General features: G+C 34.4%; 1 protein-coding gene across 4 annotated transcripts in view; it reads left to right on the forward strand.

Annotated features, from left to right (window-relative positions):
• AGL (amylo-alpha-1, 6-glucosidase, 4-alpha-glucanotransferase) overlaps positions 1-27,547 on the forward strand; it is a 79,404-nt gene extending 51,857 nt beyond the window's left edge. For all 4 annotated transcript variants that reach the window (XM_067727008.1, XM_067727009.1, XM_067727006.1 and 1 more), the window contains exons 28-34: positions 11,093-11,228; positions 12,573-12,685; positions 13,541-13,752; positions 14,945-15,042; positions 16,813-16,900; positions 17,010-17,143; positions 25,079-27,547. In XM_067727008.1, the coding sequence (XP_067583109.1) occupies positions 11,093-11,228; positions 12,573-12,685; positions 13,541-13,752; positions 14,945-15,042; positions 16,813-16,900; positions 17,010-17,143; positions 25,079-25,196 (899 nt within the window). In that variant the 3' untranslated portion in view covers positions 25,197-27,547. The remainder of the gene's footprint in view (positions 1-11,092; positions 11,229-12,572; positions 12,686-13,540; positions 13,753-14,944; positions 15,043-16,812; positions 16,901-17,009; positions 17,144-25,078) is intronic.
• Positions 27,548-27,766: the final 219 nt, after the last annotated feature.

Raw genomic sequence — 27,766 nt, forward strand, 5'->3', positions numbered from 1 at the left:
CTAATACAAAGGGAGCTGCTATTAACATTCATATACAGGTTGTTTTGTAAACATAAGTTTTCATTTCTCTGGGATAAATGCCCAATAATGTGATTGGGTGATGTGGTCAGCACATGTTTTGTTTTATAAGAAATTGCCAAACTATTTTCATTTCACATTCCCACCAGCAAGCTGGATAGATCCAGTTTCTCCACGTCCTTGCCAGAATTTGTTGTTATCACCTATTTTCAGATGTTCTGATAATTGTGTAGACCACTACACATTGTGGTTTTGATTTGCATTTCCCTATTAATGGTTTTAAACATCTGTTCATGTGCTTATTTACCATCCATATCCCCTCATTGATGAAATGTCTATTCATGTCTTTTATCCATTTTCTAATTGGATTGCTGGTTTTCTACTGTTAAGTGTGTGTGGTGAAATACATGTTTACCATTTTATCATAAAGTATATCATTTTAGCCATTTTTAAGTGTACAGTGCAGTGGCTTTAAGTACATTTGCACTGTTTTTCAACCATCATCGCTATCCATCTCCAGAACTTTTTCATCATCCCAAACTGAAACTATACCCAGTTAGCAATAATTCCTCATTCTCTCCCTTGCTAGCCCCTAGTAGCTACTAATCTACTTTCTGTCTCTATGAATTTGACTATTCTAGGTACCTCGTATAAATGGAAGTATGTAATTTTTGTCTTTTTATGTCTGGCTTATTTCACTTAACATTGGTATATCAGAGCTACATATACTATACTCTTATGCCCTTTGTTTAAACACTACCACATTCCTTTCCAGAATTACTGCACCAGTCTCTATTCCCATTAACAATCAAAGTAGCTTCTTAAGTGTCCATATGCCTACCAACATTTGGCATTATCCTCTAATGCCAAATATGGGTGTAAAGCCATATGTAATTGTTTTAACTCGCAATTCTCCTGTTATTGAATTTGAGTATTTGCTCATATGTTTATTGGCCTCTTTGGAAAGTTTCCTTTTCTATAAATTATTTGTTCATGTTCTATGCCTTTACTCATCTTTCTTTTGGCATTCCTGTATTTTTCATGTTGATTATCAGGAGTTGTTTGTTTATTCTAGATATTTGTCCATCATTAGTTTTAGAATTGCACAAACCTTTTCCCAATTTATCTATGGTGTTCTTCACCATATTTCATTTCAGAAATCCTACCCCACCTTCATGTCTCAAAGATAATCTCTCACATTATCTTCTATTAACTATGTGAGTTTGCCTTTTACAATTTTTTTTTTTTTTTTTTTTTTTTTTTGCGGTACGCGGGCCTCTCACTGTTGTGGCCTCTCCTGTTGCGGAGCACAGGCTCCGGACACACAGGCTCAGCGGCCATGGCTCACGGGCCCAGCCGCTCCGCATCATGTGAGATTTTCCCGGACCGGGGCACAAACCCATGTCCCCTGCATCGGCAGGTGGACTCTCAACCACTGCGCCACCAGAGAAGCCCTACAAATTTTTTTTAAAAGAAACAATTCGTTCCACTTTAATTCATTTTATTTTTGTTCTTATGATTCTTGTTTTCAAGACCTATATCTGTATTAATTTACCATGTCTATGTTCATTTCTTTAACTTATTAAAATCTAACAGAATAAGTAATTTAGTGTGTGCCCCTCTCCCTGAATTCCTATTTGATATTATCTAGGTGGAATTTCAGTTTGAATTGTTATGACTGTACTTCTTTTTGTTTTCTTTGGTTATTGCTTTTTCTTAGGCAACAATAAACTTTTATGTGTAATTTGATCATCTTTTCATTCCATCTCTCTTACTAGTATCCTCTAAGATTTATTTCTTTCCTTATTTGAGTTAATCAGATGAGCTTATTTATTTATGTTAATATATGAAAACCTCTCAGAACAGTGCCTACTACTACAGTGCCTTGCTGTAGTCATTTTATTGTTGCTATATGAGTATCTTTAGTGCTGCTATATGAATGTTTTTAAAGTTGGAGCTTACATGTCAAGCGCTCTGAGGCCTTGTATGGCTGGCAGTATTTTTATTATGCTTTCATATTTAAATGACAGATTAGACATAAATGCTTTTTTTCTTAAATGCTTTAGAAAATATTATTCTGTTGACTTCTTGTTTCCAATATTGCTATTGAAAGGTATATGGACCTATACCTTGTTCCATTAGAAGTGATCTACTCTTTCTTTCTTGAAGATTTTAGAACCATCTCTTTGTCTGAATTCAGGATTTTACTCTAATTTTCCTGATCTGTTTCATTTGGTACTGTATGAGTGCTTTTAACCTGAGATCTTTCTTGATTCTAGGATATTTATCATTTTATTTCTTCAAGTATTTTCTTCCTTCTCTTTCCACTTTCTGGGGATACTTTTGTCAGGATATCTTTTGATTTAATTCTATCCCCATAGCTTTTATTTTATTTTATTATTTTTGTGTGTGTGTGGTACGCGGGCCTCTCACTGTTGTGGCCTCTCCCATTGTGGAGCACAGGTTCCGAATGCGCAGGCTCAGCAGCCATGGCTCACGGGCCTAGCCGCTCTGCGGCATGTGGGATTTTCCCGGACCAGGGCACGAACCCGCGTCCCCTGCATCGGCAGGCGGACTCTCAACCACTGCGCCACCAGGGTAGCCCCCCATAGCTTTTAGCTCTTTTTTTCTATTTCCTCCCTTTAACCATTCCTGCTACCTCTGGAGAATTTTTCAATCTTATCTTCCATCTCACTAATTCATTCTTAGCTGTGTCTATCTACTGTTTAGTCCCTTATTATCACTTTATTGTTTTCTTTATTTCAACTATTAAAAATTTCAGACCTAACGTCTCCACTTAGTCATTTTTAATGTCTTTTATTCCTGCTTCATGTTAATAATATCTTACCTATGTCTTTGAGGATATTTAATTTGCTTATTGTATATTATTGGTCCATCTTGTCCAGTAATTCTGCTTCATGTGAAATATGTTACTCAGTTTCTCTTTTTATATAGTCATTAGACTCCTCTGGTATCTAATGTTTATCTTTTCCCAATAATGTTTATCTTATCTTATCTAATGTTTATCTTTTCATATTCCCTTGATTTATCTTATCTAATGTCATATTTCATATCCCTTATCATATTTCATATCCCTTGTTTATCTTATCTAATGTTTATCTTTTCATATTCCCTTGATTATTAGCTACTCTGTAAGCACTGAAAAGAAGCAATCTCCTTAAGTTGTAACACAGCAGCCTTACGAGCCGAGGTGGAATAAAAGTCCAAAGTGTCTGGTCAGGTCTCACGTATTTTTTGTTTGTTTTTTTTTTGTTTGTTTGTTTGTTTTGGAGGGAGTTGGGTTTTTTTAAGGAATTTATTTATTTTTGGCTGTGTTGGGTCTTCATTGCTGCACACGGGCTTTCTCTAGTTGCAGTGAGCAGGAGCTACTCTTCTTTGTGGTGCACGGGCTTCTCATTGCAGTGGCTTCTCTTTTTGCGGAGCATAGGCTCTAGGCGCGTGGGCTTCAGTAGTTGTGGTCCACGGGCTCAGTAGTTTGTGTCTCGTGGGCTCTAGAGCACAGGCTCAGTAGTTGTGGTGCACAGGCTTCATTGCTCCACGGTATGTGGGATCTTCCTGGAGCAGGGCTCAAACCCGTGTCCCCTGCACTAGCAGGCGGGTTCTTAACCACTGCACCACCAGGGAAGTCCTCACGTGTTTTTATTAGTTTCTCCCAAACATTATGTGACTTCTTCACATCAATACCTCACATATACTTCTGTAGTTTCTCCAGGGTTGATTGTGGGGAGGGAGCCAATAGCCTGGAATACTTTGCCAACTCATCAGAAAGTGCAAAAATAAATTTTCTACCCACTTTTTGCATTTGAAACAACCTATTCATTCATAGTCATTTTGACTTGTGTACCTTTTTGTATGTGTTCTTATGACTTTGTAGCTAAATCTCTGAGATTTACTCACTAAACATTGACTATCCAATTATTTAATATCAAATAAATTAAAAAGCTCTTTGCCTTTGTGTCATATATTTAATATCAAATAAACTGAAAAGCTCTTTGCCTTTGTGTATCACTTGACAAACATTTTCCAGAAGCTAGTACCTCTATTCCTAGCTCATAATAGAGGAAATAGGAAGAGGTAAAAGTAGCTTGCCCAAGGACATACATCAACCATCCATTAATAAACATAGGGGGAAGCATTCAATCTCACCAGTACTCAAACAAATTCATGTTAAAGTAGATCACTGTATATATATATATATATATATATATACCACATCTTCTTTATTCATTCATCTGTTGATGGGCATTTAGGTTGTTTCCATGTCTTGGCTATTATAAATAGTGCTGCTGTGAACATTGTGGTGCATGTATCTTTTTGAATTAGAGTTTTCATTTTTTCTGGATATATGTCCAAGAGTGGGGTTACTGGATCATATGGTAGTTCTATTCTTAGTTTTTTAAGGAACCTCCCTACTGAAGTGAGCCAGTGAACAGTTTTGAGCAGGAGTGATATGACCTAACTTAGATATTAAAAATATCACAGTGACTGCACCAACTTACATTCCCACCAACATTGTACAAGGGTACCCTTTTATCCACATCCTCTCCAACATTTTTTATTTGTAGGCTTTTTGATGATAGCCATTCTGACAGATAAAAGGTGATACCTCATTGTGGTTTTATTTTCATTTCTCTATTAATAGCTGTGTTGAGCATCTTTTCATATGCCTATTAGCCATCTGTATATTTTCTTTGGAAAAATGTCTATTCAGGTCTTTTTCCTATTTTTTTATTTATTATTTGGGTTTTTTTTAAATATACTGTGTTATATGAGCTGTTCATATATTTTGGATATTAACTGCTTATTGCTTGCATCATTTGCAAGTACTTTCTCCCATTCTGTAGGTTGTCTTTTTGTTTTGTTGATGGTTTCCTTTGATGTGAAAAAGCTTTTAAGTTTAATTAGGTCCCATTTGTTTATTTTTGCTTTTATTTCTTTTGCCTTAGGAAACAGATCCAGGAAAATATTGCTGTGATTTATGTTAGAGAGTGTTCTGCCTATGTTCTCTTTTAGTTTCAGGTCTTACATTTAGGTCTTTAAATCATTTTGAGTCCATTTTTGTACATGGTATGAAGGAATGTTCTTATCTCATTGTTTTACATGTGTCTGTCCAGTTTTCTCAGCACAACTTATTAAAGAGGCTGTCTGTTCTCCTTTGTGTATTCTTGCCTCCTTTGTCATAGATTAATTGACCATAGCTGCATGGGTTTACTTCTGGGCTCTCTATTCTGTTCCATTGATCTATGTGTCTGTTTTTATGCCAATACTATGCTGTTATGATTACTGTAGCTTTGTAGTATAGTCTGAGGTCTGGGAGGGTTATACCTCCAGCTTTGTTCTTTTTCCTCAGGATTATTTTGGCAATTCAGGGTCTTTTGTGGTTCTGTATAAATTCTAGGATTATTTGTTCTAGTTCTGTGAAAAAAATGTCATGGGTATTTTGATAGGGATTTAAATCTGTAGATTGCTTTGGGTGGTATGGCCATTTTAATAATATTAATTCTTGCAATCTAATAGCACAGGATATCTTTCCATTTCTTGGAATCATCCTCAGTTTCCATCATCAATGTTTTATAGGTTTCAGAGTATAGGTCTTTAACCTCCTTGGTTTAGTTTATCCATAGGTTTTTGTTTTGTTTGTTTTGTTTTGTTTTTTTACTTTCTCTTTCTGATATTTCATTATTAGTGTATAGAAGTGCAACAGATTTCTATTTATTGATCTTGTATCTTACAACCTTGCTGAATTTATTTATTAGTTCTAATAGTTTTGGGATGGAGACTTTAGGGTTTTCTATATAGAATATCATGTCGTCTGCAAATAGAGACAGTTTTACCTCTTCCCTCCCAATTTGGATACCTTTTATTTCTTTTTCTTGTCTGATTGCTGTGGCTAGGACTTCCAATACAGTGTTAAATAGAAGTGGCAAGAGTGAGCATCCTTGTCTTATTCCTGAATTTAGCAGGAAAGCTTTCAGCTTTTCACCATTGAGTATTTTTGTTGGCTGTGGGTTTGTAATAAGTGGCCTTTATTATGTTGAGATATGTTCCCTCTATACTTATTTTGATGAGAGTTTTTATCATGAATGAATGTTGAATTTGGTCAAATGCTTTTTCTGCATCTATTTATTTCTTTTTATTTATTTATTTTTGACTGCATTTGGGTCTTTGTGGCTGTGCAAGGGCTTTCTCTAGTTGCGGCGAGCCGGGGCTACTCTTCGTTGTGGTGCGCGGGCTTCTCATTATGGTGGCTTCTCTTGTTGCACAAGGCTTCAGTAGTTGTGGCAAGCAGGCTGAGTAGTTGTGGCTTGCGGACTCTAGAGCACAGGCTCAGTAGCTGTGGCGCACGTGCTTAGTTGCTCCACGGCATGTGGGATCTTCCTGGATCAGGGCTCGAGCCCGTGTTCCCTGCATTGGCAGGTGGATTCCTAACCACTGCACCACCGGGGAAGCCCTCTGCATCTATTTAGATGATCATGTGTTTTTTTTTCTTTCCTTTTGTTAATGTGGTGTAACACATTGATTGATTTGCCTATGTTGAACTATCCTTGTGACCCTGGAATGAATCCAGCTTGATCATGGTATATGGTCCTTTTTATGTATTATTGGATTCAGTTGGCTAATATTTTGTTGAGAATTTTTTCATCTATATTCATGAAAGATAGTGGCCTGTAATTTTCTTTTTTGTAGTGTTTTTGTCTGGTTTTGGTATGAGGGTGACAGTGGCCTAGTAGAATGAATTTGGGAGTGTTCCCTCCTTTCAGTTTTTTGGAATAGATTCAGAAGGATAGGTATAAGGTCTTATTTATATGTTTGGTAGGATTCCCCTGTGAAGCTTTCCACTCCTGGAATTTTGTTGGCTGGGAGTTTTTAAATTACAGATTCAATTTCACTTCTAGCAATCAGCCTGTTCAAATTGTCTGTTTCTTCTTGACTCAGTCTTGGCAGGCTGTATATTTCTAGAAATTTGTCCATTTCTTCTAGGCTATCCAATTTGTTGGCATATAACTATTCATAGTATTCTCTTATGAATTTTTGTATCTCTGTGATAGCATGTATTATTTCTCATCTTTCATGTCTTATTTTGTTTGTTTGGATCCTCTCTATTTTTTCTTGACGAGCCTGACTAAAGGTTTATTAATTTTCGACAAAGTAACCTAGGTTGTAGGTTTTTCCCTTTCAGGACTGTAAATATATCATGCCACTCCCTTCTGGCCTGCAAAGTTTCTGCAGAGAAATCAGCTGATAATCTTATAGGAGTTCCCTTGTATATGACTCTCTGTTTTTGTCTTGCTGCCTTTGAATTCTCTTTATCTCTAACTTTTGCCATTTTAATTATGATATGTCTTAGTGTGAGCCTGTTTGGGTTCATCTTGTTTGGGACCCTCTGTGTTCCTGTACCTGGATATCTGTTTCCTTCTTTGGGTTTGGTAAGTTTTCAGTCATAATTTCTTCAAATACATTTTTGATCCCCTTCTCTTTTCTCCTTCTGGAACCCCTATATATTGACACATTTTATATTAGTACATAGATCTCATATGTTGCTTTTTTTTCCCATTTGTCTTTTTGTCTGCTGTTCTAATTGGATGATTTCCATTATTCTATCTTCCAGATCATGTATGCATTCTTCTGTGTCATTTAGTCTGTTATTCATTGCTTCTCAAGTGTTTTCTATCTCAGAAATTGAATTATCTCTTCTTTATTGGGTCTTCTTTATAGTTCCTTGTTAAAATGATCCCATGCTTAGATCAATTCTCTTTCTTAATTCAGTTAGCATTTTCATTACTACTAACTTTTTGAACTCACTGGTAGGCTGATTATCTCTGTTTCATTATTTATTTTTTCAGGGGCTTTCTCTTGCCCTTTCAGTTGGGAGTTCTTTACCATTTCATTTTGCTTAACTTTCTCTGTCTCTATGAATTTAGGTGAAACAGTTATTATCATGGTCTTGAAAGTGTGTTTTTATGTGAGGGCATCCCTGTGTGGACTACATGTGCCAAATATCTTTAGTGTGAGGGCTGGATTTGATGTGGACACAAGCCACGCCTTTCCTCAGGGGGTACTGGCCACTATCACCTTGATATGGGGTGTAGCTGGTCTTGTAGGAGCTGGAGCCTACACAGGGTGTGAGGTGGGATTTCTTCTCTGCTCAGTGGCAGTCACTGCCCTTTCAGGGTCAGGGTCTGCTCCCAAGTTTCTGGAGCAGGTGTCCTGACGGTCAGGCTCGAGTTGGCTCTGTTCCCTTTAAGTGTGTATTTTTCCTTCTCCCCACACTGGGGCCTTTGCCCCAGAGGTGGGGGGGGGGTGCTATAATAAGTGGGGCTCATACACTTACAGAGTTCCAGTGTGCTGCCTGTGTAGGCATCCACTCAGACACAGTCCAAGGTCACATTTTTTTCCCCTGTTGTAGTTGTCCCAGATCTAGTGCAAGGTTATGGCCTGGAGTAGGCAGGGCTGAAGCATTCACTCAGCTGGCACTGGGATTCATGGCATTGTGGTTGTGGGAATTGAAGCAGCTTCACTCCTGTCAGAAATCCGGGCTGCTTCTCTGGCACTGTTTGAGTAAGTGCCAACAATGGCCACTGCCACCCTACCTGGACCACAATCCAGGGCCCCAGACTGCCTTCTGTGTCCCTGCATGGAGTCTTTTCCCAGGACCTGGCTGCCATAAATCCAGTGCCAAGCTGTGGCATGGAGTGAGTGGGGCCATGGTGTTTACTCAGCTCAGATTGGGGAGCACAAGGAGGCAATAGCCACTAGGATAGCCCTCTCTCTTCACCCTGTCTTATGGAAAGCCAGCACCCACATACTCCTCACAAGTGGAATCTGGGCTTCTCAAGCCATTCTGTCTGTCCCAGGAGTTCTCCAAACAGCCAAAGGAACTTGTCTTCTCCATATAGGACCCTAGAACTTGGACACCCAGTCTGTGGCTCTACCCACTCACTTCCCAGGGTGAGTGTCTGCCCATATGATCTCCCTTTTCCCTTATTCCCCTCCCAGGGACACAGGTTCCAACCCAATGCCTTTCTTTTCATCCTACTTGATTACATGGGAATAATTTTTGCAGCCTTGGTTGTGAAGGAGTTCTTCTGCCAGGTTCCAGTTAGTTTTCCATGAGAATCTTTCCAAATGTATATATATTTTTGATGTGTTTTGGGAAGAGGGGTGATTTCTACATCCTCTTACTCTGCCATCTTGATTCCCCATTGAAGGGAATCTTTTTCTTCTTTCTCAAAGTTGTTTTGGCTCTTTGGGGTCTTTTATGTTTCCATGCAAATTTTAGAACTAGTTCTGTGAAAAATGTCATTGGTATTTTGATAGGGATTGCATTGAATCTGTAATTTGCCTTGATAGTATGGTCATTTTAACAATTTAATTCTTCCAGTCCATGAGCACTGTATATTTTCCATTAGTTTGTATCATCTTAGATTCCTTTTATCAATGTCTTATAGTTTTCCAAGTACAGGTCTTTTACCTCCTTGGTTAGATGTATTCCTAGGTGTTTTAGTCTTTTTGATGCAGTTGTAAATGAGATTTTTTTCTTAATTTCTGTTTCCGATAGTTCATTATCAGTATATAGAAACACAACAGATTTCTGTATGTGAATTTTGTATCCTGCAACTTTACCAAATTCATTGATGAACGCTAGTCATCTTTTGATGGTGTCTTTAGGATTTTCTGTATATCATATCATGTCATCTGCAAACAGTGACAGTTTTACTTATTCCCTTCCAATTTGGATTCCTTTTATTTCTTTTTCTTGTCTGTTTGCTGTGGTTTCCAATACTTCCAATACTATGCTGAACAAAAGCAGTGAGAGTGGGCATCCTTGTCTTGTTCCTGAATTTAGCAGGAAAGCTTTTAACTTTTCACCATTGAGTATGATGTTAGCTGTGGACTTTTCATATATGGCCTTTATCATGTTGAGGTACATTCCCTCTATACACACTTTGCTGAGAGTTTTTAATCATAAATGGATGTTGAATTCTGTCAAAAGCTTTTTCTGCATCTGTGGAGATGATCATATGATTTTTATTCTTTAATTTTTTAATGCGATGTGTAGATACCACATTGATTAATCTATGAATATTGAACCATCCTTGCATCCCTAGGATGAATCCCACTTGATCATGGTATATGCTTTTTCAAGTTGAATTTGGTTTGTTAATACTTTGTTGAGGATTTTTGCATCTGTGTTCATCATCTCTGAGTTATTTAAATTTTTAATTTTAATTATGAAATATCTCAACATACAGATAATGATGTAAATTATGCTTTGAACCTAGAACTTAAATTAGACAGATATTAACAATTGGCTAGATTTTCTTCAGATCATTCTCTTTTGTTTTGAAAAGAAATAAAACACCACAGATACCACTAAAGTTTCATCTCTATCTCTTTCTCTTCCCTCACTCTCTAGAATTAACAACCATCCTATAATCAGGATTTACTATTTCCATGTATATTTTTGTATTTTGTGTGTTTATGTGTGTTTGAGTATGTGTAAATTATGTATGATATATATTATGTAGCATATATTCAGTATATCATAGTATATACTGTATAATGTATATTATGTATTTTATGTTTTCTAATTTTATACAAATATTATCATATTAGACATAGCCATATAGACATACATGGTTATATGTGTTAGTATTATCTATATTTTAAATTTTACAGAAAAGGCATCTTATTATGCATATCTTTTGCAACTTATTTACTCAGTCATTCTGATTTATCCATTTTGCTTTATGTAGTTCATTAATCTTAAATGGTATAGAGTTTCCCATTATATAACTAGACTAGGGTTTTTCTGTTCCTCTTCTCAGCAGTTTTATTTTCTTGCTATTACAAGCAGTGTTGCAATGTATATTCTTGTATGTGTCTCCATGTTCACATAGGTAAGCATTTCTCTAGAGTGTATGTCTAGAAACGAAATTATTATGTGGTAGAATATGCACATCTTCAACTTTTAAGGTATTACCAGATTACTCTCTAGAGTAGTTGTCCTAATTTATTATATTTTTATAAATGTTTTATTTTTCTTTTTTAGGTTTTAATATAACTGCAGGGGTTGATGAAGAAACAGGATTTGTTTATGGAGGAAATCGCTTAAATTGTGGTACATGGATGGATAAAATGGGAGAAAGTGACAGAGCTAGAAACAAAGGAATCCCAGCCACTCCAAGGTAGTGTTTATTTTTAGTGCTTATATAGTTATATCATTTGTAAAACTACATACTTGTGGAATCTTCTGTTCTATTAACCATGAAATCTTCATGTTAAATCAGTCAAAATCTTCCTTCCTTTCCCCTACTTCCCCTTCCACGCACTCCTTTTCTCTCCCCTAATATACACATACACAATCCTCTTGATATAAGTCATCAAGTAAAGCTATCTGTTCTCTTCTGGACGTTCTCATGGGTTGACTACCTGCAGGCACCTCAAAGGAAAGTTTTATGACTTATTATCCCCATAGTTAAGACATTTCTTTATAACATGAAGTGTTTTCTTTGTAAGTATTTCATTATTATTATCTTTTGTAAATATAGAAAACAACCAGTTGTCCTGTCTTTTATGAAATCCTTTCACTTTCTGAACATTTTCCCCTTAATTTTTAAATCTTTTATCCCATCATTTCTTTTTATGATTTCAAGTTCTTACTACAATATCAAGTCTGAGAAACTATTTTCTTATTCCAAATTTTATCTTCAATCAGAATTGTCAAAAAAAATTATTGAATAGTAGTTGTCATTACATGTTTTACAAATTCTTTTAAAAACCTGTTTATTTTGGTGAGTTATTAGATCTTATACTTCCCTTTCATTTTCCTTAAAAATGAGCTTTCAAATTATGATGTTTACCTTCCCTGACTTTCTTCAATTCAGTATCCCGTATTTTCTATCTTTTTCACTGGAACTCTATCTCAGTATTCTCTGACTCCTACTTCTGCCTTTTTCCAGCAGCTATCTCCTTTTACTCCATAATCTCTATTCTACTTCATAGAATTTTTTTAAAATACATTAAGTTGGTAAGCAATGGCAAAGTAATAAGAGGAATGATTTTTTTTTTCTTTTAATTGGAGTATAGTTGCTTTATACTGCTGTGTCAGTTTCTGCTGTATAGCAAAGTGAATCACAATTTCTTATATATGCAGTGCACATTCCTATAAAGTGAGGATTTTTTTATAGACAGTCATTTTTATAATGTGTTATATAATTCTTCAAAGCTGTTTTTTGAATGCCCTTTCTTAAAAAAAATATTTATTTATTTATTTATTTGGTTGCACCAGGTCTTAGTTGCAGCTCGCCAGCTCCTTAGTTGCGGAACGCGGGCTCCTTAGCTGTAGTATGCGAATTCTGATTCATTGCAGCATGCATGTAGGATCTAGTTCCCTGACCAGGGATTGAACCCGGGCCCCCTGCATTGGGCGTGGAGTCTTTCCACCGCACCACCAGAGAAGTCCCTGAATGCTCTTTAGATAGTGCTTAATTTACTCATTGTCACAGAGTAAAATTTATTTTTAATTTTAGAGATGGGTCTGCTGTGGAAATTGTGGGCCTGAGTAAATCTGCCGTTCGTTGGTTGCTGGAATTATCCCAAAAAAATATTTTTCCTTATCATGAAGTTACAGTAAAAAGACATGGTAAGCTGTTTCTTTTGTTTACAAAGAAACTCCAAATGTACTGTCTATATTCTTAACCTACGTAATCATCATGTGACTCAACGAACTAGTATTAGAAAACCCTTAAGATTAAGGGGAAAGACAAACCATTAATTTACTAGTATGAAAACTGTAACAAACCTGATTACTAACCATATTTTTATAGCAACTTTGAACTGAGATATGAAGAGCATCATACTTATTTTTTTTCCTCAGTATGACTGTGAGCAAGTCAAGTTTTGGTGAACAATTATGAAATCTTTACATCTCTTTTTCTAGAGCAGTGCTGTCCAATAGAAATATAATTTAAGTCACATACATATTTAAAATTTTCTAGTACCTACATTTTAAAAAAGTTAAAGGAGACAGGTAAAATTAATTATGATTATATTTTTTATTAACTCAATATATACCAAATATTATTTCAACATATAATCAATATGAAATTATTCATGAACTATTTTACATTCTTTTGGGGAGTACTATGTCTTTGAAATGCAGTATATATATAAATATATATATATATAAATACAGTATATACTTCTGGCACCTCTCAATTCAAACTAGCCTCCTTTCAAGTGCTCAATAAAGATAATTTTATCAAATGTAAGAGTGATCCAAACAAAGACAAATGATCTGGGATCATTTGTTAGAGTCTAATCCTTTTTTGGTAATACAATGAAAGATAATTTTTAATTTCTGGGTAGTGTTCTTCAAAAAGCCCTGACAGTTTTAAAAAGTGGATAATTTATTGACTAAATATTACTCTTTAGCTGTAACTAAATGTATGGGTTTCTTTGAATGCCTAAAACTACCAAGTCTTTTGTAATGTTTCAGGAAAAGTTGTGAGAGTCTCATATGATGAATGGAACAGAAAAATACAAGATAACTTTGAAAAGTTATTTTATGTGTCAGAAGACCCTTCCGATGTCAATGAAAAGCATTCTAATCTGGTGCATAAACGTGGCATATACAAAGATAGTTATGGAGCTTCAAGCCCTTGGTGTGACTACCAGCTCAGGCCTAATTTTACCATAGCAATGGTTGTGGTAAGTGATTTGTTCTGTTCTTTCCAAATTTCAAAAATGTTATGATAGGGTTTATTTAGTTCTTTATTCCCATTTGTTTTCAAATTCATTGAATTGCTAAAAAGTGCATTGTTCACCAGCTAGTTTTATATGGTCTTTTCTGATGAATAAAGCATTATGCATATCACCATTAACCTATAACATTTGGTGTCAAAAAATAGAAAATAATGGATGATGACTAATGAAGTTCTTCTCAATAACACACATAGAAAATGATGATATTTGTACAGCACGCTGGCCCAAATGGATTAGGTCGCTGCCAGATCCAGCTGCTTCAGTTAGCCCCAGGCCCTACCCAGCTGTCTTGAAAGCAGAGGGCATCTGTATTTCAGCACACCTGTGCCATGACCAGTGCCTCAGCACACTAGTTGGAAACATCTGGACTAATGAACTAATATGGGTAGCTTCAATTCACATTACGTTTTCTTTGTTGTATTGCACTAATGAGTTCTGTCTAGCCAAGAATTCTAGACTCTCCTTACCTTCTCTATACCTAGTCTAAAAATACAGTAAAATAGAGAAGGTATGTGTTCTTCTATGCCCACCTAGATGTTGCCACTTTGTCAAAAAGAGTATTAAATGTAGTATTATTAATTAGTAGAATAAAAAATACTAAGGTACATAATGGTAGCTTTGATTCAGTGTGCATTTGATTTCATTTAACATTTAAAATTAATGCAGATTCTTAGTCACCAATGCTTTCTCTCCTTCTCTACATCACAAGTAAATTTACTCATACTATTGGAGTGCAAATCCTTCTGTATTATATTATGACCCTAAAAGCAAAAAATGAGTTCCAGATGAACTTGAAGCTATTGTAAATCTTCTAAAGAATGAATTATATGGGTTTAAATGTGTTCTGCCTTCACTGTAGCTGTGACAGCTTCATTCTGGAGCTAGTATACTTTCTTAAGTGACACAAGGAAACAATCACCTCAAACAGCTTTCCTAACCTCTAAGGCCAAGATCAGCACTTCCAAGTTGGCCTGATAGGATTAGGTCTGATTAGGCATCTGCACTTGATTTCTGACCGACACTGTATTTTTAAAGTTTTCGTAATTTTCCAAGTTTATAGTCTATTTTCCAAAGTGGGTGGACACTAATTCTTCTGTGATCTTAAAAAGTTTGTATATTTGTTTTTAACACTCATTAGGCCCCTGAGCTCTTTACTACAGAAAAAGCATGGAAAGCTTTGGAGATTGCAGGAGAAAAATTGCTTGGTCCTCTTGGCATGAAAACTTTGGATCCAGAGTAAGTTATAAGTACTAAGAATTTTGTTCATATTATACTTAATATACAATTATATTCATATTGGCATGAAAAGTTTGGATCCAGAGTAAGTTAGAGTATAAGTATTAAGAATGTTGTGGATATTTTGTTTGTTTTTGTTTTGTTGCGGTACGCGGGCCTCTCACTGTTGTGGCCTCTGCTGTCGCGGAGCATAGGTTCCTGACGCGCAGGCTCAGCGGCCATGGCTCACGGGCCCAGCCGCTCCACGGCATGTGGGATCTTCCCGGACCGGGGCACGAACCCGTGTCCCCTGCAGCGGCAGGCGGACTCTCAACCACTGTGCCACCAGGGAAGCCCCATGTTGTGGATATTTTATTGCATCAAGCCATAATTTTTTTTGCTTATCAATAAAATGTCTAAAATTGCATTCAAACTGAATTTTTAAAAATCCGTTTTGTATCTTCATTAACATCAGTGTTCAAAATGCCTTTGGCTTGTCCTATATTCAATAATCAGTAAAAGAATTTTAATTTTATAAACTAATATGTCATGAATATTTTCTAATGCCTGTTTTTTCTGACTGTAAAAGTCATACATGATTATCATTAACATTGGAAATATAGATGTATTGTCTCCTCAGAGACAACCTTCATTTTCTAAATTGTTGCTCGTAGTAGTTCCTTCCATATTTCTAAATGGTATGTGTTTGCACCTGTTTCTTGATTCTTTTAAATATTAGACATTATTTGCTTACTGCTTGCGATGACAGATGAGGATTTAACTCTGTCCTTACCTTGCCACAAACCCTTTCCATCCTCTCTAAGTAATTACACCACTATTTTTACTGAAACCAGTAAATAATTTTCTTTTTATGATTATGTGTTTATCTCATTTTGTATTTCTTCTCTTTTTCAATTTTTTTTGAGTTTCTAATGACCTTTCTGTATTTCTTCTACTTTTTTGCTTTAAAGCTTGATACCCATCATCAATTTGCTTTCTCTTTCATGTATGAGAGATCCTCATTTTTGTAGTACCTTTACCTTTGTAGATTTTTCCTGACTTATTATGTACTCATTTCAGTCTTGAGATGCAAAATTTTATATGTGTGTACTTATCTGCATTCTAGAGTATTCTCAATATTTTCAGAGGTGTTAAGAACCACTGGTCAAAACTAAAACCCACAGTAAAAGCTTACTCATTGCAAGTTCTATCTATCTCACTAAAAGAAAAAAAAAGTAATAATTTAATTAAACAGAGTGTAGATAACTGTCTTGTATTAAATGTTGCAGTGTTTGTAACTTTAATTTGTAAGTATGTGTAAATTGTGTGCATTTAGTTGCTATTTATAATCTAATAATGTACCAAGTTTACTTAATTTTAAAATAACTTCATGGAGAAGTTTAAAAAACAATCTTTCCAATATATAATAATAAAACCTTATCTTTAATGTTTACTAATTCAAATTATTCTGTGTATATTTTAATTGTTATAAGTATATTAGAGGCCTAGTGAAATAATTAAATTCAACCAATATTTAGTGCCTCCTTGAAGGCAAGATATCTGTATATTTTGTATTTTTTGTATTAGGCAGTAAGTGTTTCTTAATCATTCCCTAACACATTCTGAATTCAGTATATACTAATTTAAGGTTAAATGGATGATGAGCTTTAGTCTAGAGATTGGAAAACAAAATAATTTGATTAGTTCTTACCTTTGCTATTAGGAAATTTTTCTAATGCTTTCTGTGTAATGCCTGATCTTTTTTTAACCTAAATTTCAATTATTTTGCAGTGATATGGTTTATTGTGGAACTTATGACAATGCCTTAGACAACGACAACTACAGTCTTGCTAAAGGTTTCAATTATCACCAAGGACCTGTAAGAATTTAATTTTTCTTCTTTGAATTTTCAATTAAAGTTATTTTTCAAATAATTTTTGATATCCACAGCTCTTTTTTTTCCTTCACTTTTAAATTATCTTTTTCAGGAGTGGCTGTGGCCTGTTGGGTATTTTCTTCGCGCGAAATTATATTTTTCCAAATTGATGGGTCCGGAGATTACTTCAAAGACTATATTTTTGGTTAAAAATGTTCTTTCTCGACATTATGTTCATCTTGAGAGGTAAGTCGTCAGGGCATGTAATTTTCAAAATTACTGTTTAGGGGCTTCCCTGGTGGCGCAGTGGTTGAGGGTCCGCCTGCCGATGCAGGGGACGCGGGTTCGTGCCCCGGTCCGGGAGGATCCCACATGCCACGGAGTGGCTGGGCCAGTGAGCCATGGCCGCTGGGCCTGCACATCCGGGGCCTGTGCTCCGCAATGGGGGAGGCCACAACAGTGAGAGGCCCGCGTACCACAAAAAAAAAAAAATTAATGTTTAGTCTATTTATTAGCTAGTAAATGGCATTTCCTTAGAATTCATTTCAGTATATTCTATGTGAAATCTGAAAACTTTACTCTTTAACACAAGTTCTATGTAATTTTCACCTTCTTTTAATTATTTTAGGTTGTTATTTAATTTAAAGACTTGATATTGCATGATTTATACATGTGGTGGAATAGTCTTTGGTTTTTAAAATTTAGCTGATATTTTTGGGTATGGTTAGCACAGGATAAATACAAAAACTAAAAGTCTCAGGCTGGGCCTTTTGAGTTAACTGATTTAAAGATATATCAATAAATAATCTTCAGAAATGATTTCATTATAATTAAAATATCAGTGTTGGTGTTTTGTCACCTCCTTTGTCCTAATTATTAGCAGATAAATAGTATCAGAGTTATGTGTCTTTATAAGATGATATAACTCAGTCAAAAGGTATCTTAATTTCACAAGTTCTAGATTAAACCTAGATATATGTACATCTTATTGCTCAGAATAATTATGCATAAATATGCATAAACATCATAGTTTTATCTCCTCTATTATAAGAACATGAGGGACTTCCATCTAGCAACATGAATGTTGTCAAAATTTTTCTTTTTATTTAAAGTTTATTTTCATTAGCTTAAGTATAGTCACAGAAACCCTAATCTTGTCACACTTCTGCCTCATCTAGAGATTAAGTCTGAAGTCTGTGTGATGTGAACATTCTTATATTCCATCCTTTACTGGCCAAAGTATTTCTCAATATTTGCATTGCTTTTCTCTTTCTTCCTTTTTTCCCACGAGGAGTAAGAATATCTTGCACTGCAGAGATGATTCTTCTACTTTACCTGTAATCACATACCTCCTACCTGTTCCATGACCTTGTCAAATAGTTAGCCTTTCTTGGTATTCCACTTGATGCCTCCTTCCTAAGCTACAAAGATATCTGTCAGCCTATCCTAAAATAAAGTCCCTTCATGCTGTTCCTGCCTCAAGCCTTGTTTTATCATTCTGTTCTCTTTTCAGTACATTTTCTATACAATTAACCTCATTTATTTTTCTTTTCTGACACCCAGTCAGTCATCACCACGTACAATCTGGCTTTTGTTTTGCCCTCACCACTCTGGTGAAGCCACTCAAGAAGATCCTTTCTGGTTCCCAGATCCCATGGCTTCCTTTCAGTTCTCTTCTTTGACCTGGCTATAGTATTTGACATTGTTGCTTTCCTCTTTTCATGAAAAACATTATGCTAGCCACAGCATTAGGCTTCTCTTGTTAACCTAGTAATAGTAACAACTATAATAATAGCAAATAATATTTATTGAGTAGCTACTATCTTCAGATATTGTTCTAAATGCATTCATATAACATTACTCATTTCATCCAAAAAACTATATAAAATAGCTACTACTATTATTATTATCCTATTATTGTTATTCACATCTCCACTTACTAGCTATGTGGCTGTGCGAAAGTTACTTAACTTCTCTGAGCCTCAGTTTCCTCATCTTAAATGGATGTGCTGGTATTGTTTTGAGGATTAATATATTAGTACATGTAACACGGACGAGATACTAACTCAAGATATGAGCTACTGTCTCTATTTTATAAATTAAGCTTAGAAAGTTAAGTAATTTATACAAAGTCAAATGGCAAGTAATTTGGTAGAGCTCTTGCTGAACTCCAGGCAAGCTGACTTCACAGGCTGTGCTCTTAACCACTACACTATTGGCTCTATTTACTGTTTTTCTGGCTTTGCTTCCTGGCACCTAAATATGTTCATTCTCCAAAACTCTATCCTTGATCTTCCTTTCTTTTCTATCTGACTTGTCTTCTGTTATATTTCACCTAATTTCACATCTTCACTCTTCAGGTAATTTTTAACTTTCATAAACTCCACTTCTACTTTTTAGCTACTGATAAACTTGTTACCTCGGATGGCCTTCTGCCATCACTCATTTTCTCTCACACGTTTTTTCTTCCTATAGTTCCCATCTTTGTTACAGTATTACCATTATTCATGCTCTGCAAGCTTAAACACCCCAGGTACTTTTAAATTTTACTTCATTACCTCTCCAGAACATCCAGATAGTTGTCGAGACTTGATTATAGTTCTGTTCCTTCTAACAGCCCACCGTGTTCCTTTCTGTTGCCAATGCCTGATTCGTAACTCATAACCTTTTCTATGGACTAGGCAATAACCTCCATACTTCCACTCTCTTTTCTCCATTTTGGCATATTACCCCAAACAAGATCAATCTTGTGGAAATATAACTCACAATTTTAATCTTATGTTTAAAAATCTTCAGTAACTCCCCACTGGCTACAGAATGAAATCCAAATTCTTTAATTCCCACAATTTTTTCTCAAACTACCTTTCCATTTTTATTTCTTGCTGTTTCCTGTAACTACTTTTGATAGCATAATATGCTTTAACTATGAGCTTTGGATTCAGATTGAATTTCAAATTCTGTCCTTGCTGCTTATTTTTGCATGTGACTTTGAACAAGTTACTTAACCTCTCTGAATTAAATTTCTTCATCTATAAAATGAGAATAATATCTCATTACTTGCTGTCAAGACTAAATGAAAAGATAGATCAAAAATACTTGTCACCTGTGGGGAGGTGCATGGCCAGCACTGTCCCCACTAAGTCCTCAAGGCTTGTTCTCTTGGCTACATGAGGCTGGAAATGATGGAGTTCCGTGTCACTGCTTTCTACTGCTTTACCCTAATATGTAAAACTTTTTCCTCAATAAATGATAGAATAAGTAAAAAAAAAAAAAAAAAAAAGTCACAATTCAAGAAATGCTTTCATCTAAAGTGCATTATTACTTTTTAAATTGTCTATAGAATCTGTAGTAATGTCAATACTCTCATTCTTGATATTGATAAGTTGTATTTTCTCTTTTTTTTTCCTGATCTGCCTGGCTAGAGGCTTATTGATTTTATTGGTCTTCTTAAAGAACCACCTTTTGATTTCATCGGTTTTCTTTTTGTATTGGTTTTCAGTTTCTATTTTATTGATTTCTACTCTACTTTTTATTATTCTCTTCTACTTACTTCAGGTTAATTTGTCTTTTTCTGTTTTTTCAAGGTGTAAGTTGAGGTCATTGATTTAAAGACCTTTCTTCTTTTCTAGTATAGGTACTTAGTGCTATAAATTTCCCAGTATGTACTAAATTAGCAATACCCCAAAATTCTGATGTGTTGTGGTTTTTTTTTTAATTCAGTTGAAACACTTTCTGTTTTCCCCTTTGGTTTCCCCTTTGACTCATGTGTTATTTAGAAAGGTGTTATTTAGTTTTCAAATATTTGGGAATTGTCCAGCGATGTTTCTGTCACTGATTTCAAAATTAACTCTATTGTGGTCAAAGAATATATCTAATATGACTTATCTTTCTAAACTTATTGATACTTATTATATGATGCAGAATATGTTCTAACTAGGTCACTAAACTCTTTGCAAGTGAAAAACTGTGCCTCCTGCTGTCGTTGGGTAGAGTGTTCTTAAAATGTTGACTAGATCAAGTTGGTTGGTAGTGTTATACAAAGTACTCACAGATTTTCTGTCTACTTGTTCTGTGAGTTACCTAGAGATGGGTATTGGCATTTTCTGCTACAATTATGGATTTGTCTATTTCTCCTTGGAGTTGTATGGGTTTCTGCTTCAGGTATTTTGAAGCCTTATTATTAGATGCATAAGTGTTTGGAATTATTATGTTCTCTTGATGAATTGACCCTTTTATCATTATGAAATGACTTTCTTTATCACTGGCAATATGCCTGTGCTCCAAAATCTTCTTTGTTTGATATTAATATAAGCACTCCAGATTTTTTTTGTGTGTGAATCTGTTTTTTTAATTGAAGTATAGTTGCTGTACAATATTATATGTTACAGGTGTACAATATAGTGAGTCACAATTTTTAAAGGTTATACTCTATTTATAGTTATTATAACTCCAGATTTCTTTTGATTAGTTATGAGAATGATATATATATTTCCATCTTTTTGCTTTTAACCTTTTTGTGTCTTTATATTCAAAGTAGGTTTCTTATACATAGAGCATATAATTGGGTCTTATTTATCTATGCAGCCTGATAATCTCTTCCTTTTAATTGGGATGATTAGACCATTTACATTTAATGTGATTATTTATATGGTTAAGTATAAATCTATTTGCTTTCTGTTTATCCTGTCTGTTCTTTGTTAGCTTTTTCTTTTTTCCTGCTTCTTTTAGACTGATTATTTTATTTCCATTTTATCTCTTTTGTTGGCTGATTAGCTATTCTTATTTCAGTTTTTTGAATGTTTGCTTTAGGTGTATAGTATACATCTTTAACTTACCATAGTTTACTTTCAAGTGAAGATATAGCACTTCAAGTGTACTATAAGAACCTTAAAATAGTATAGTTCCATTTCTTCCCTTCAGACCTGTATGCTATTATTGTCATCTATTTTGCTTTTACATATATTATAATGCCCATACTACATTGTTATATTTTTCTTTCAATCAGTTATCTTTTGAGGTTATTTAAATAATACAGAAAAAAGTCTTATATAAATACATAGTTGCCAGTGTTCTTCATCTCTTTGTGAATATCCATATTTCCATCTGGTATCATTTTTTTCTGCCTAAGGACTTCCTCTATTATATCAGGTCTGCTCATGATGAATTCTTTAAGCTCTTGTATGTCAAAAAAGTATCTGCCTTCATTTTTTGAAAGGTGTTTTTGTTGTGTATAGAATTCAATGTTGACAAGTTTTTTTCTAGTACTTTAAAGTTGTTGCACTATTTTGACAAGAAATCTGCTGTCATCCTTATATCTAATTTGCCATTAATTTCATTCAGTGTATTTTTCATTTCATACATTGTAGTTTTAATCTCTTGAAGTTTGATTTGGGTCTTTTGTATATCTTCCATGTCTCTGCCTAATATTTTGAACATATGGAATACAGTTACAGTAACTATTTTAATGTCTTTGTTTGCTAATTGATTTCTGGATTGGTTTCACTCGTGATATTCTCTTATTATGGTTAATAATATCCTGTTCTTTGCCTATTAGTGTTTTATTGGATGCTAGATGTAAATTTTACTTTCTTGGATGTTGGATTTTTTTCTGTATTTCCATAAAAATATTCTTGAACTTTAGTTTGGAATGCAGTTAAATTATTTGGAAACAGCCTGATCTTTTCAGGACTTGATTTTAACTTTTTTTTGGACCTAACCAGAACAGCATTTAGTTCAGGACTAATTAGTCTACACTAATGAGTCAACACTCATCTGAGTTCTCTATCCCATTTCCCTAAAATTACAAAGTTTTCAAATCTACCTGGTGGGAATAAGCACTGTTCCTGACCCTCTCTGAATGGCAGGTACTACTTCATCTAATACTTTTGGGTGGTTCTTTCCGCATCCTTGGTTAGTTTTCTCTTGTGTATTTGCTGATGATTATGCTGCAAATACTTGAGTGGGACCCTTTACATGTCTCCAGAGTTCTCTGTTTGTACAATTATCTCATCTCTAGTACTCTGACCTGAAAATTCTAACTGTCTTGGTCTTTCTGGACTCTCAATTCCATCTCTTCAGCTCAAAGAGTCTGCCAGGATCCACCTGGGTTCCCCTCCCTTTGTCAAATCCTAGAAGCTCTCTCAAGACAGGAAGGTATAGTAATCATAGGACTCACTTCAATTTTTTTCTTATTTCTTAGGAATCATTCTTCTTTGTTGCTTAATATTCAGTGTCTTAAAAACTACTGCTTCGTATACTCTGCTGTCGCCACCACATGGACCCAGCTCACCCTGCTCTAGCTCTGATATCCCATGCTGGGGTGCCACAAGACATAGATGCCCTCTTCACCTTCCTTGGGCCTGACAACCCCATGTAGGCCACTCTTATGCATGGATGCTCTCCTTGCACCACTTGGGCTCTGGACTACCCCCACCCTTGCTGTGAACTCCTTCCTCATACCCCCTAGACTCTAACATTCTACTCAGTGCTACTCCTGCTACCCTTCTGTCCTTCCCTCCTCAACTGTAGTTACTGACCTTCTTGGTCCCACCTAATGACTTGAGGAATGAATTTTTCAGAAAGCAAGGGAAAGGGGACTTCTTTATACAAGTATGGGTATCTTCCACGTTCTTGTGTTCATATCCAATTATGAGCAGCATTTAATGGTTCTGTAAGTTTGTTTTGTTTCTTAATTTTGATGCTATATTAGTTTGCTAGGAGTGCTGTAATAAAGCACCACAGACTGAGTGGCTTAAACAACAGAAATGTATTGTCTTATGGTTTTGGAAGCCAGAAATCTGAAATCAAGGCATTTGCAGGACCGTGTTCTGTCTGAAGGTACTAGGGAAGGATCTCTTTCAGCCCTCTCTCCTAGCTTCTGTCATTTCCTTGGCTTGTACAGCATAATTCCAGTCTTCTCAAGGCATTCTCCTTGTGTTCATGTTTGTGTCCAAATTTCCTTATTTTGTAAGAACACCAATCATATTGGATTAGGGGCCCACCCTGATCCACCTTAACTAGTTACATCTGCAACAACCCTATATCCAAATAAATACACATTCTGAGGTACTGAGGGTTAAGACCTCAACATATGAATTTTGAGGGGGACACAATTTAGCCCATTATAGATACTCAGGAACCCAACTTCAGTAATCTGACATGTTACTCTGAAGTAGTTTGAACACTTGAAAATGAATAAGTTTTCTATGTTTTCTATTTCTCTATGACAGTTTTTTGAAATATGGTACCTAGCTGATATTATTATTAATTATTATTCAAAATATTGCCATATTTACCTAATTGAATCATTTTTTCATTTTTATTATGAAATATTTCATATCTTCAGAAAAGTATATGTAAGTTACAAAGCATAATAATGAAACAAAAAATGAACCAAAAAAATGAAACATTACAGAATTCTGTATTTTTTTAAATTTTCATTTCATATTTAAGGGATTACATTACATCAAAATGAAGAATAAATTTGATATGCTAATAATGCTGTGTTTTGATAGTGAGATCTGGAACAAGTCATTAACCTTCATAAACTTCTCTTACCTCCTCTATAAATAGGAATAGTTATGATACCTACCTTATAGAGTTGCTGTGAGCATTAAATGAGATAATGTATATAAAGCACTTAGTATTAGAACATAATAAATGCACAATAAATACTAACTGTATTATTATTCAGGATAATGAGAAATTAGTATGGAAATTTAGATTGTTTTTAATTGGCATTCTTTTCCTAGTCATAATCCAGTGTTTCTTCATCATTTCATATTCATTTTATAATTTTGTCAAGATCAAACATAATACAGTCACATAATTACAATTTGAGTCTCATAAACTTACTCCAAAAGAAATAAAATTAGGCCTGAGAGGATGTTTGTATCTATACTTATATATTTCTTGGGATGGTAGTTTCCTCTGTTTTTAATACATAAAGGGATTCCTTTGTAATTGAAAGTCTTAAATCCAAAAGATTGAATATCAAAGAATAATTTCAATCTAAATTCTTTATACACAAGCTTTAGGATATTCTGTTTTATTTTGTAGTAAATGAGTAAATATTGTTTTCTAAAAGAGAAGACAAAATCACCCAGGTGTATTGCCTATTTTGTTAATCCAACAAGATATGTGTTTGATTATATCTCATAAAATGGCTTTTCTTTCTTTAAGATCCCCTTGGAAAGGACTTCCAGAACTGACCAACGAGAATGGCCAATACTGTCCTTTCAGCTGTGAAACACAAGCCTGGTCAATTGCTACTATTCTTGAAACTCTCTATGATTTATAGTTGACTCATGCATATGATTGCATTAAGTATGCAATCAGTTTTATTGTTGAATGCAAGGTAATAATGTAACGTAAATGCTTTATCTGCACATGCTAAAGTCATTCTTAAAATCTCATTCATATAATACTGATGCCCGAGTTAGGTAAGACTGTAAAGCATTAGTTTTTCTTTTTCTTTTTTTCTTTTTTTAAATAGGATGTTTGTCTTTTGAATTCAGGAAGTATTCTTCAAATGCCTAGAAAAATCAATAATTTGAAATCCAGAGTTTGAAAACGAAAAAATCATGTAATCTTCTATTTGTACATAAGTGAAAATGAAATATGAGAATGTAATAATGAAAGAAATGAAAAAGTATCTTTAAATGGTGGTATATATTTTCTTCAGTAACAATATATACCAAATAGGCTGTGGTTAATTAATACTTTTACTATGGTATTTCTAGCACCTTCCACACTGCATTCAATAGATACTAAATGAATGCTGAATCATAGAAGTGTCCACCTGCAATATACGTTCATAACTGGAGCACAGATGTTTATAATGTGCTTTTATTTTTTTCACTGATATATTAACATGTTTTTAATATAATGAATTTCAACAGTATATTTAACATAATTTACTTGTGCTAATGATGCATAGGATATATGAAAAAAACCACAAAGCATTAGGAATTTATTTTCTAAAAACAGTTTTATAAAATTAGTCTTGAGTGCCAGCGTCCTACTATGAGATGGTTTACCTTTTCGTAACGCAAATTGTTGGCCATGTTTATGAGAACTTTAAAGACAAAAAATACTATATTAGTTTTCTAAAACTTAATAACTATTTTTAGTTTGTGTGTAAAAGTGTATTATACTGGTTTCCTAGTAACCAAAATGTGTTGACAAGTTTAACATTGAGAACAATCTTAACATAATATAAATAGAGATATGAATTCAGTAGTTATCTTGAGTTCAGTATAATCATTTGAAAAGCTTTTCATGTTATTTTAACATACCTTAAATCTGGAAAAGTCATAAAGGAAAAAGGCTTTTAACATTTATATGATTTGACATTTTTTAATAGTACTTATTTTCTAGATGAATTTTTTTTTTACTGTCTGTTTTTGTCTCAAGAAGGCTCTTAAATTAGATCATTATACTTACAGTTGAAAGGAAATAGTTGCAAAAATCCATTTCATTTTTCAATTGTGTATTTATAGTTAAAATAATGGTGCAATAACACTTCTCAGCTAGAGGTCACATATCCAACCACCTTAACTCTGAAGAAGGAGTAAAAATAAAGAAGAAAAACAAGTAAGCTAAAACTTCTGCGTAGTAAAAATGTAAAAATGCTTCAGATACCAAATACCCATTCTCGACCCTCCTTTAGTTTTAACTAGCTTCGTTCCTGGTTTCCCAACCTAAAGCAGATTAAATCCTACAGATTTAACGACCATTGTGATAGTAATCTGACCACTGTCTATAAACACATTGATTTCCAAGTTTCCCTTCCTTCTTTATTGCTCAATGTATAACCTTCTCTAACCTGTGCAGTTAAAAAGAATGACCTTCCTTGAGAGGCAGAACCATTAGTCATCAAAGATTCACATAGTTCTATTGTTCTAATTTAACTCCTATATTAAAAGTGGTAAGAAAAGTAACCAAAAACCAACATTAAATATGTTAAATATAAAAGCAAGAAGCAATGGCTGGCTGATGATTAAATGTGATAAATAAATAAGTAAATGAATATATTAACTCTAATAAATAAATAATTGTCAAACAAGTTGACAATTTTAAATACATAACCATATTGGGTTATCTATGGTAGGGCAAATATCCACCTCAGTAAATTTTTAGGATATTGTGTTGCAGTAGAAAATTAAGTGATTCATATTCCTTACTAGGAATATTAATGAAAGAACATTGTTATAATCTGCATGGCCTATTTTAAAGTTTAAGAGGCATGTTACACATTACTTCATCAAAGGTTGTTAAAATAATAGTTTTAGACTTTAGAGGGATAAATGTTGACTAAAAAACATTTAAATAGAATACTTCATTCCTGAGTGATGTTGGACGAGGTACCATTATACTACATATTGAAAATGGTTCTGTGCCTTGGTTCTTAATTAATTCAAATCATTCTTACTTTTTAACTTGAGAAGTTTGCCAGTTTAACCAGTATGCTGTGATAATTTAATACATTTCAAAGATAATTGAGGAAACATGAGACCTGTCATCCTGTCTATGAGCATTATAACCTATGTGAACTGCAATGCATTTCTGATATGTCTTCAACTGCTCTATCTAGTAGGCAAATGTCATTTTTATGTCTGTGTGCCAAGAAAATAAAAATCTTTTCTAAAGCACTGTATTTTGCATTTATTCCATTATTTACCAGTTAACTAATTTGTTGATGCTGACTACTACCATTTATTCAGGGCTTGCTTATTTTGGGTGCTTTATCTTTTTGCAGGATGTGTGGGGACAAAGAGAGGAAGAAGAATTTTAGGCTGTTCGGTAATTTATTTAATTAGCTATGTTGAAATTAGAAGCAAAGTTAACTTTTGATGTACAAACTGATCT

This window comes from Pseudorca crassidens, chromosome 2 (assembly GCF_039906515.1).
Source record: "Pseudorca crassidens isolate mPseCra1 chromosome 2, mPseCra1.hap1, whole genome shotgun sequence".
NCBI classification, from domain to species: domain Eukaryota; kingdom Metazoa; phylum Chordata; class Mammalia; order Artiodactyla; family Delphinidae; genus Pseudorca; species Pseudorca crassidens.